The 10169-nt window shown below is 46.9% G+C and overlaps 2 protein-coding genes across 2 annotated transcripts; one reads left to right on the top strand and one right to left on the bottom strand.

Annotated features, from left to right (window-relative positions):
- Nucleotides 1-272: 272 nt before the first annotated feature.
- On the top strand, nt 273-5892 carry RMP64 (ribonuclease MRP subunit p64). The gene is made up of 9 exons (XM_079301212.1): nt 273-441; nt 610-764; nt 1514-1590; nt 1698-1829; nt 2160-2237; nt 3085-3446; nt 4110-4171; nt 4595-4845; nt 5295-5892. Exons 1-9 carry the CDS (start codon nt 288-290, stop codon nt 5689-5691), a joined length of 1668 nt encoding a protein of 555 aa, XP_079157338.1. The 5' UTR covers nt 273-287; the 3' UTR covers nt 5692-5892.
- Nucleotides 5893-6311: 419 nt separating this feature from the next.
- TAF13 (TATA-box binding protein associated factor 13) lies at nt 6312-8648 on the bottom strand. The gene is made up of 4 exons (XM_079301279.1): nt 8508-8648; nt 8306-8384; nt 7768-7865; nt 6312-6964 (listed from the first exon to the last, which is right to left on the bottom strand). Exons 1-4 carry the CDS (start codon nt 8532-8534, stop codon nt 6794-6796), a joined length of 375 nt encoding a protein of 124 aa, XP_079157405.1. The 5' UTR covers nt 8535-8648; the 3' UTR covers nt 6312-6793.
- Between the last annotated feature and the right edge of the window lie 1521 nt (nt 8649-10169).

Raw genomic sequence — 10169 nt, 5'->3', positions numbered from 1 at the left:
ACGGGAGGGCACAGCTGGGGACTGGCTGACCGCCATGAACACCCCTGCACCCCGTCACGGAGCAGCGCAGCCGCTGCGGCGCTGGCTTACCACGGCCACAGCTCCCGAGGCACGCAGTGGAGAATTGCTAGGTTTAGAAAGTGTGAATAACACTCATAACACTCATTATTTCCCTTCTCGCTTATGGCATTTGGGAATGCAGTGCATCAGCGCCAGGCCCCGGGCCACGAGGCACCCCCGCAGGGTGACTTGGTCCAGCCCGCATCTCTCCCCGCCGGCCCGGCCGGATGGTGTCGCCCACGCTGGGGCTCGTCGTGCGCAGCGGGAAGATGGCGGCGCCCAGGGCGGCGTGGGACGGGCGGGATATGCCCTGGAACCGGCTGGACGTGCCCTGGCCCGCGAACAGCACCACGGTGCCGCTGGCGGCCCAGCACCCCGCAGGTCCCGGCGCGGTGCCGAGGGGGTGGGGGTGTATGAAGCCGCTCCCGGGTGGTCGCGGTGGGTGGTCGGTCGGTGGGAGCCGGAGGAGCGGCCGGAGCGGTGGCGGGCGCTGAGGCGGTGCCCGGCGCTGGTGCCCGGCGCTGAGGCGGTGCCCTGTCTCGCCCGCAGTGGGGTTGCTGTCTGCGCTGCGGCGGCGGTGCCACAAAGCCGGGAAGCGGCTGTCGGGGCCGGGCCTGGCCGCCGAGGGACGCGTCCTGCGCGCTGTGCTCTATGCGTACCACAGCAGGCTGCTCCGGCACCGGCCCTACCTGGCCCTGCAGCAGGTAAGCACCAGTCCCCCTGGCGGCAGCGACCCGAGTGCTCCGGCCCCCACTCGCCACTCCCCGAAAAGCCTTTGGAGTAGCACTTGGCGCACAGAGCGTCGTGCAAAAAAAGTTTGCGAGCAGATGCATTTCTGTTCCCTCATGGTTGAGCCCAGTGGGTTTTTTGGACCTGTGCAGCAAGTGCAATATCCATTTTCCAGCCCTGGTCTCCGATACCCACACTGAGATGTGAAGTAGGTACAATTCCATACCTTTGAATACATGAATAATACAGAGACATCATTCTCAACTAATTGTAATAATAGGAGGGAGGAATAATAATCCTATCCTACTTATTAGATGCTTTCTGTTTTAAGATGAAAAGTGAACACCTTGCGAGTGTTCCAGGAAAGGGGTTGTCAACATCTTCAAATAACTGTTTTGAAAAGGAGCAGGAATGGTACTTACCTTTTTGCTTTATTTATGTGTTTTCCTTCTTTACATCCAGTAGTAAAAGCCCTTGTATACAGCAGGGAAATCATGCAGCACCAATTAAACATGGGCTACTCCAGTCTTTCACTTAATTCTATATTTACAGTAGAGTGATTAAGGGATGTTTTTCATCATAGTGCAGATACAGAAATGACCCATCACACAGCAGTGTGGGCTGTTAAATTGATAAGGCGGTGTCTTTTAATATAGTGACAGTTCTTAGACCAGGGCACTCAGTCTCTCTAAATACCAGTCAAAGGGGTTTTCTTTTCTCCTAGGTAGATCAATGTTTGAAGCGCCTATGGAAAATGAATCTGGTGGGCTGCCTGGAAACTCTGGTGGAACTGATTCCCATGTAAGTGTCATGATCCCATATCCTGTACTATCCGTTAACTCAATCTGCAGAGCTAAAGGAAGAGGATGCTAGATCATAACCAACTCTTCATCCCTCTATCATCACAGGAAAAATGCGTCCAAAGCCCACATAGAGTGCTTGGTTCCCAGCCAGCCTATGTTGGAAACAGTGGCTTTGAAGGTATTGGGAGGCTGCAAGCTCATACTACGTCTACTGGATTGTTGCTGTAAAGCTTTTCTGTATCCTTTTTTCACCACAAAAACATTCTTAAGAGTTCACCAGTAGCACCTCATAAGACCAAAACTAAGTTTTGTGTAGGCCCTGTATTGCTCATGAACTCTACAGTGCAATTCATATGTGCAACTTGAAGTTTCTTTGATAGCCAAAAATCTTTTCAAGTTATTATGTAGGAACCTCGGGCTGTTTGGCTGCAGCTGTTCTGGCCTTGAGCAATCCAAAGTTTGGATACTCATCTCCCAGATTATTCCAGGATATCGCCTAGTTGGTGTGTTCAGCAAGTCTCATTACATGCTGTTTATTTTTTTAACCTTGACTGCTGTAATCTTCAGCCTGTCCGTTAAACACCTCTGCTCCAAGGAATTCATACTCCTGAACACTGTGGCTTTAGGGCTCCTGAGCCGGCTCTGGTTTGTGTGTTCAAAAGTCTGTCTTGTTTGTGTCTGTCTGTTTGATGTGCCTGTCAGGGAGAAGAGCTTGTAATTAGGCCTCGCTGTTAAGGTGTTTTATTCAGTTGGGAATAGGAGAAGGGAGGGTCTCTCCATGCCTTTGGACTTGATTCTAGCACCTGCAGAGTTGTACAAGTGGAGAGAGACTTCTTACACACTCTTATGGAAGGCTTTGTTCTTGGATCTTAGCAAACTGTATGTACCTCTTATGAAATCACAGTATTAGTGTGCCACTAACACATGGTACTCTGTGCAGTGGGAACTCAGTCCTGCCTCATGCTGAAATGGAAAGGCTGGGATAAGCATGGTCTATTATACTGCTGAGTTTTCCAGGGAAATTGGTGCTCTAGTATCTCACATTCTGGGAGAATAACTGCTGTCTGTAGCTGAAGGAGTAACAACATTGTTAGAACAACTTTCTTTGGCACAAGAAATCTTGTAACTCCAGGAAACTTACTGCAGGCAATTTTACAACATCAGACCTGAGTTGGTGCAGGGTGCTTTTGTGGGAAGACCTCATGGCACCTTGGATGTGACACAGGAGCCTGATGGGTCCAATGTGGCACTCAGCAAAACTACAGAAGCGGAGGAGCTTTTGATCAGAATTTACTAGTTAAGTCATTCCTGCATTCTGATCTGGAACAGTTCCTTAAAGCTCACACTTAAGGAAAGTAGGGTAATGGAGTGTAAAAAGGTAAATTTGTACTAAGGGGAAACAGGGAAAGAGTAGCTGAGCTGAAGGTAGTTGTTCAGTGAGCACCATGTTTTGCTCAAGGAGACTCCATTCCTTTTTCTTCTCTGTCTTCAGGATTCAGTACAGGTGTGTGTTGGAGACCCTCATGTCCTTGTACGGTGCCTTGTCGACAGTGCTTCATCTGGTATCTGAGACCCAACAGACCCCTTATATCAAGGGGTTTACCTTCCCATCTGATATTGGTGACTTCCTTGGAGCTAACATATCTTCTGAGGCAAAGAAGCAAAAGGCTAAAATGCTTATAACAAAAAAATCTACCAGCTGGATGAAGAAGCTCTTCCCAGCAATGCCAGAGGCAGTATCAAAGGTTGGGAAAAAGAGAAAATCTGAGACATGTACAAGTGCTGTTAAAAACCATAGCATCCCATGTGCCATGGACATTGGAGAGGCAGTTGTGGTGCCCACAGCCAGGAGAGGTAAAGCCTTGTGCCAATGTAATGGTTTCTGACATCTCAGACTGACTGCAACTTCTGTCCAATAGGGCTAAGCACTTCTACTACCCACAGTGTGGTTCTAGTATAAGCTCCCTGTCCTTGAAAGAATAGAATGCTGCATATGCCCTTGCCTTTTATAAAGCTGTGGATAATGTCAGTATCATGATTTTGGGGGGTGTGGTTGGGGAGGGGTGGTTTCTTTTAAACAGGATACAGCCTGGAGAGAAGCAGGTAATGAATGCAGTATACAGGTCCTGAAAAGTTAGTTGTACTTTCCTGCTTCTGCATAGCTAAGAAACTATGGGCACTGTGTGCAGCAGATACAGGATGCACAGGAAGTATCCTGTCTTTGCTGGTTCTGAACTGTGCCCAAATATTCCTCTGCAGTCAGGGCTACGGCCAGTGACTGCAGCTGTCCATGTGTTTGTGTGAAAGCTTTTACCTATTAAGTTCTCCTTTGCAGCCATCTGTAAACTGCATGCTCTTCATTCCTTGCCAGCTGCAATGCATGACGAGTGTAGTCCCCTTGAGTTCGCCTGGAATTGCTGAGCATAGGTGTGATCCTGCTCAGAGCTCTGTGGCATCTCTGTGCAAAGAAACAAACTATCCCAGTGTTGTAATGGGAGCTCTCCTCTTTCTCTGTAGGGAAGCACCCAGGGTTTGATGTGAAGAGCTTGCTTAGGCCAGCCAGACATCCAACACAAGAGGTTTGTATGGTATTGTTTTTACATGTTAGGTTGGTGGTTAAGGATTTTTTTACACAATGGTTTTTTTTTGTATTTTAAAGACTAACACTTGAAACATGATATCCCTGATTCAAAATGTCCCCCTTTCCAGCCTTATTTTTGCTTGTTTAACAACTCAAGCTAGTGTGGAAGGTTTGCACAGAAAATCAGTCAATACTTATTTCTTCTTAGGAATTTGGGCATTTGTTGGTTTGTCGGGTGAAATACAAATTCTAAATATCTGCTCCTTCTTTTTGTATTCCACAAAACAAGACTGCTCTTTGCTTTTCCCCTTAGAAAATAAGGAATGTTCTCACAAAAATCCCTGTGTTCTGCTCCCTTCCAGCAGAAAGGATCAGACACATCATCTTCTTAAAACACTGTTTCTGTTACTGTTTGTTGCAGGGTCTAAGCATTGCATCAACACCTTTTAAAGCAAAATCATCACCACTTTCATCTCGAATAGCAAAATCACAGCACACTGGATCTCTGGTACAGATGGTCCAAACAGCTGCATCATTTGGGGAGCTGTCAGAGGCACTCAGAAAAGCTATTCTGTGGTGCAAAAACAACAAATTCAAATCAGAAGCTTATTTTCTGCGTAACAAGTTGTTGAAAAGCAACCGGCTGCACCATGTGGAGGCTCAAGGATGCAGGTAGTTTTGCATGGATGTGGGATTTCTAACACGTTGTATTTAATATTATGTATTTTGCTATAGTATAGTGAAACACAGTGGTCTAAGTTATTCTTTTAAAACTCTGGATCACTGCTTCAGGTTACTGGGTGCTCTGACCATGGGCATTCTGTTTAGCTTCAGTCACTTATGATTTAAGGAGGATTTAAAAGGCTAACAAATGTACAGTACTTAGGAGGGAGGATGAAAATGCAACTTAAATCATCTGCATGTTTTATTGTAACAACTGTATGAGGCAAGGGTTGTCTTTATTCAGACTTGGCTACTATTGTACAAGGTGCTGTTCTGTTTCCTTGGTAAAATAAGGAAAATGATAGAGATGGGTAATATGGAAATCTCTCCAAACTCCAAATGAAATAACACTTCAGTAGCTGATAAAGTTCTGTTTTGTGCACATTTCTCCCCTTAAGCTTGAAGAAAAAGCTGCGCTGTGTCAAAACATCTGTCTGTAAATACCTCCTGTACGGGTCACAGCACACGCGCTGGCCAAGGCAGCGACTCGGGGCACGGTTCTGCCGAAGGAGGATCAGATCATCTGAACTCTTGAAGACAGCTCTAAAGACTGGTGGGCAAAAACATCCTGAGCTTTTTAGGGTCTGTGAGAACCGTGCATCACTCATCCTCCCAGCTTACCAGGATGGGTCTCTGAGTCAGGAAGAACATTCCAGCATTGATATAGGACATGTCAGACGAAGCACAGCAGGGACCCTTAAGCAGCTGCTGCTGGAAGGAAGCTCTGGCCCAATGTGGAAAGAAGCTGCTGAGAACACAGATATTGATTCCATTTTTGCAGCAATAGGTGTCTGACCCTGGACTTGAAGGAGGAAACGGGTCACATAATTTTAGTTTCTTGTTTTGTTTTTTGCTAGTAAACCCCTCTGAACCCTAATGGTGTTTCAGTAACTCGCATCCTGAGTTCTGTTAAGAAAGTAACAACCATTTTATTATGTTTTTGTAAACCAGCTTTTTTTATAATGGCTGATTTTTATATTTTTAAGGGTGTTACAAGTAACAGAATAGTTTCAATCCTTTTACCTACCCTTGTCCAGAACAGTGACTGTTACCCTTACTCAGTGTCCACTCTTTATTGCCTGACCACATGTTAAATGCTGCTGTCAAATCCACAGTGCAAATAGTTCCCATTCATGGCAGAAAGACTCCAACTGACCATTTACTGCTGCTTTGGATAAAAAACTTGCCAATACCTTTCCAAGCCTTACACCCTTCCTTCTGTGCTGCTTGTAGAAGGGACAGCCTTGATGTGCAATATTTCTGCTGTTACAGCAATTGTTATGTTTGTTCTGAAAAGAGCAGTTAACTGAACCCACCTACCCTGAGCTGTTCCAGAAGTAGGGAAAAGTACAGCTTTAGCCTGCAACAGTAACCCTGTACTGCCTGCCCACCTGGTATGAACTGATCAGTGTGCATTTAGTTATGAAATGTGGACACAAACTTAGGTTTTATTGAAAAAGCATATACAAAGCAAAGAGCACAACTTTGATACTTGTTTGGGCTTAAGGTCTTTGTACAGATAACTAAGATCCATTTTCTGGGCTTCCTGTCACAGGAATACCCAGTGACAACAAACAATTTTAGAGAATCATGAATCATCAGCCTTCGATCCATCTGATTCAACACAGGCCTACTTCAAACACACTCCTACCATTGCAGGAATTTTTAGAGGTCTTTTTTTCATTTCATCAAATGGTATAAAAATACCTAAGTATACCACATACAATCAGGTAACATTTCAGTTGCTTGACTGTTTCTCAGAAAAGGCTGAGAGTGAGAGCAGACATCCCAGCAATGACCTCCATCCTGAAAAACCCTTGCAAACAACACACACAATCTTCCTTCTCACTGAGCAGCGGGTGACCAAATAATGTCCCAGTGCAGCTTGTGTACAGAATCAAGACCCGTAGTTTGCTTCATCAAAAGCCTTTCTGGCTCGTTTCAGTTCTTCATTCATAGTTAGGAGGTCTTTAACTCTGGCAAACTTCCGGGGGTCCTTGCGTATTAGAAAGACAATGTCCTCGACCTGTACCCGACCCTGCCGCCCGATGGACATGGCCTTGTGTGTCTGTTAGAGGGGAAAAAAGTCAGCAGCATTCCCTTTGCCATGGTGTTTTTTAAGCTCTCAATTCCACTTAATTTCCTGTCATTTTATAATAAAAAAGTAAGCAATTGCAGGTTCTGGGCACCATCATCCTAGTCATTAGAGAACTTCCCAGTAAACCACGGATGTACTCTGCTGTCCCAAGCTACTTACACCCCAAACATAACCACTATATATACATCACATAATGGTATCAAAAATAAGGCCAGATTACACACAGGACACCCAGCCTGCAGAATGGCTGAAGGTTAGGCACAATGTGAGGTAACCATATCAGAGGGCAGCGTAGGGCATTTTGACAAGGATAGGAAAGACCAACCTTTCAAAAGAAGGGGAATGTTTGGATAATTAGAGACAGTATCCAGGTCTGGAAGAGAAATGGCCTCAGGCCCAAGAATGTATTTCTTTTGTAGAGCAGAGCTGAGTTCCCATTCATGTACAGATACTGCCAAACACAAAAAGCTGACAATCTGAGCCTTCTGTCAGCTGCACATACAGTGATGCTGCAGTGAACCCCAAAATTGGTGGGTGTTTCCCCTCCTACAATAATCTGCTGCTTAAAGACTTCAGTATCCTAAATCCACATGAAGCAATATGCATCAATTTTGCTTTAATATTGGAAAAAAAAAATTCCAAATTTATGTCTTCTACTAATGCCATGAGTTTGGGGCCTGGGATAATGCAGTACTTGAGTTTGGGGTATTAACCTTCAGAAAGCTGAATTTCTGGTGAGGATGTTTTGACCATGCCATCTAGAGCTGACTTACCATTTCAGTGATAAACTCTATTACCAGGTCCTCAAGAATGTCCACGGATTCTGTGTAAGGGTTCTGGTCGTCCCCAAATCCATACATCATGCACCTTACTGCACAAAGAAACATCAGCATGAGGCTTCTTTCATCTATTCAGTGCTGCATACATCTAGTTAAAGCTCACCAGTCTGCACATTCCTGCACCAGGATGGCACTCTCATCTGTCAGACAGGACAATTCTCGAGGAAACACAGGCAATAAACAGAAACCAACAAAAGCCCTGTAGGGACAGGAACTGTACACACAGAAAAGCACGTCTGAGGACAGGCTCTCTGAATATGCATTTAAATGCCAAAGCACTGCACAGTGACAGCGCAGCTGACTTTGGGCACAGGTACGTTCAGAGGATGCACCAGCAGTATTTTTGAGGGGGTGTCTACGTGGCAGATTTATGCAACTGAAGCCAAGGCACTGTTTTGCTAAGAAGAAGTGAGTTTTGGGATCCCATAGCTGTCAGCCCGCGGTTCCAGCTGAGTGACCCGGCCCAACTTACGCTCTTTGGAGAACAGCCGCTTCCTCCTGCCCTGCCCGCCGTCCAGGCCCCCGCCGGCGTCATCCGCGTCCTCTTCGAACTACACGGGCACAGCCGAGGGGAGACCGCGGTCAGCCCCCGGCTGGCCCCGGCCCCCTCCCGCCGGCCCCCCGCCCGCGGCTGGGCTCCGGATCCCGGGCAGGGCAGCCCCTCCGCCACTCACCGGCACGTCCTCCTCCTCATCCGCCATGGCTGCGCGGCGGCCCGGAACAGCCTCGGCGGCGCGGCCCCGCCCCGCGGCCCCGCCGAGCTGCGCCGGGCACGGCCGCGCTGGGCGGTGCTGCCGGGCCGGCACCGGGGGGCCGCGGGCCGCGGGCTGTGGCGTAGATGGGGTGACCCTCCCCACACCTGGATGCCACACTCATTGTTGGGTTGTCACATCGGGATAGCGTGGTTTGAAAGCGAGCTCGGGAGGTGTCTGATAACCCCCCTGCTCGAAAGAGGGTCTGAAAGGGTGTCTCTTCGCAGTTTGTTCGGTTGGCAGGGACACAGAATCACAGAAGGTAAAGGAGTTGGAATTGTGGCCCTTAAAGATCATCTAATCCCAACCTCCCCGCCATAGATAAGGACAGCTTCCACTAGACGAGGTTGCCCAACGTAAGTCTCCTCTTTCAGTGTGTACCCATTCCCCCTTGTCCTGTCACTACAGCTCCTGATGAGGCCTCTCTGGCTTCTCTTTAGGCCCCCTTCTCATATTGGAAGGTTGCTATGAGGTTTCCATCCTTCTGGTCAAAGCCCTCTGCGTTCCTTTGGGTGCGGTGCTCCAGTCCTGTTTGATACAGTTGCTGTCACCCCCTTTCCTCCAGCCCTGCCCTTGAGAATGTCCACTGTTCCCCCCAGTTTGGTGCCCTCGGTACGTTTGATAGCAATGCTCCTCCTCTCCCGGATAAAGATGTTAAGGTGGACATATTCCAGAATGGGCCCTTGCTATGTTCTACTTGTAACTGCCATGCAACTGGAGTATGACCCACTGGCTTCTATGCACTGAGCTCAATTATTCAACCAGTTTTTACTGATCTACTAGTGCACCTGTCCAGACAACAATGTTCTAATTTTGGACACTGTTGCAAAAATACTGCCTTTGTAGTGTCAGGGTTATGGTGACAGACCAGACCAGACAAAAGACACAGTAGAGGAAGAAAATGGAGAACGTACTGCTGAAAGACCAGGGAAGATGCACAAGATGAAATCCTTTCCCATGGAAGCTAATACTGAACATAATTTCTGTAAATAACAGCTGTAGAAGAGGGAAAGCTTTACCAGGTAATGATAGGACTCTTTAGTGAAGCTTATGCACTGCAAGCAACTAAAGACATTTGAATTTAAAACTGCAATTAGCTCTACTGTATCAGTATGCTGCCAGGTCCACCCACCACTCATCAACGAGGGAAAGAAAGGGAGATCTTTCATGTCCCTGGACTGAGAAAGTGCAGCTCCTCACTCTGCAACTCAGTTCCTTAAGAATCTGGCAAAAAAAAGTCCAGTAGTATGTCAAGACACCTGCTTACCCAAAGCCTGTAAGTTCTACTGTCTAGGGAGAGACTTGATTTTATTTACTGTTTAGTCACAGGGGCACTGTCACACTCAAGAATCAAACTGTAGTGTTCTCTCCTGCAAATGGCTGAGTAAAATGCAGGAGTTCTTCCACTATTTGAAGCACTTCTGAATAAAACCAAGATGTGTCCAGAGGTAAAGCTGCTTCTGAAGAAGATGGTACCTAATGTTCCATGCACATACATCCAGTTTGTTTACACAAATGAATTAACTGGACATATTTAATGTATTTAAGTGGTTAGTAAAGGACTTCCTAGCACTGTAAGGGGTT

The sequence above is a fragment of the Erithacus rubecula genome (genome assembly GCF_903797595.1).
Source record: "Erithacus rubecula genome assembly, chromosome: 1".
NCBI lineage: Eukaryota > Metazoa > Chordata > Aves > Passeriformes > Muscicapidae > Erithacus > Erithacus rubecula.
Note: the sequence above shows the minus strand (reverse complement) of the source record. Positions and strands in the feature narration are given on the sequence as shown.

Coding starts and splice junctions, on each gene's coding strand:
- TAF13 (XM_079301279.1), bottom strand. CDS start 8,534: ATGGCGGATGAGGAGGAGGACGTGCCG. Junction 8,385..8,507: donor ATGAGGAGGAGGACGTGCCG/GTGAGTGGCGGA, acceptor GTGCCCGTGTAG/TTCGAAGAGGACGCGGATGA. Junction 7,866..8,305: donor GCGGCTGTTCTCCAAAGAGC/GTAAGTTGGGCC, acceptor TTCTTTGTGCAG/TAAGGTGCATGATGTATGGA.
- RMP64 (XM_079301212.1), top strand. CDS start 288: ATGGTGTCGCCCACGCTGGGGCTCGTCGTGCGCAGCGGGAAGATGGCG. Junction 3,447..4,109: donor GGTGCCCACAGCCAGGAGAG/GTAAAGCCTTGT, acceptor CTTTCTCTGTAG/GGAAGCACCCAGGGTTTGAT. Junction 4,846..5,294: donor GTGGAGGCTCAAGGATGCAG/GTAGTTTTGCAT, acceptor TCTCCCCTTAAG/CTTGAAGAAAAAGCTGCGCT.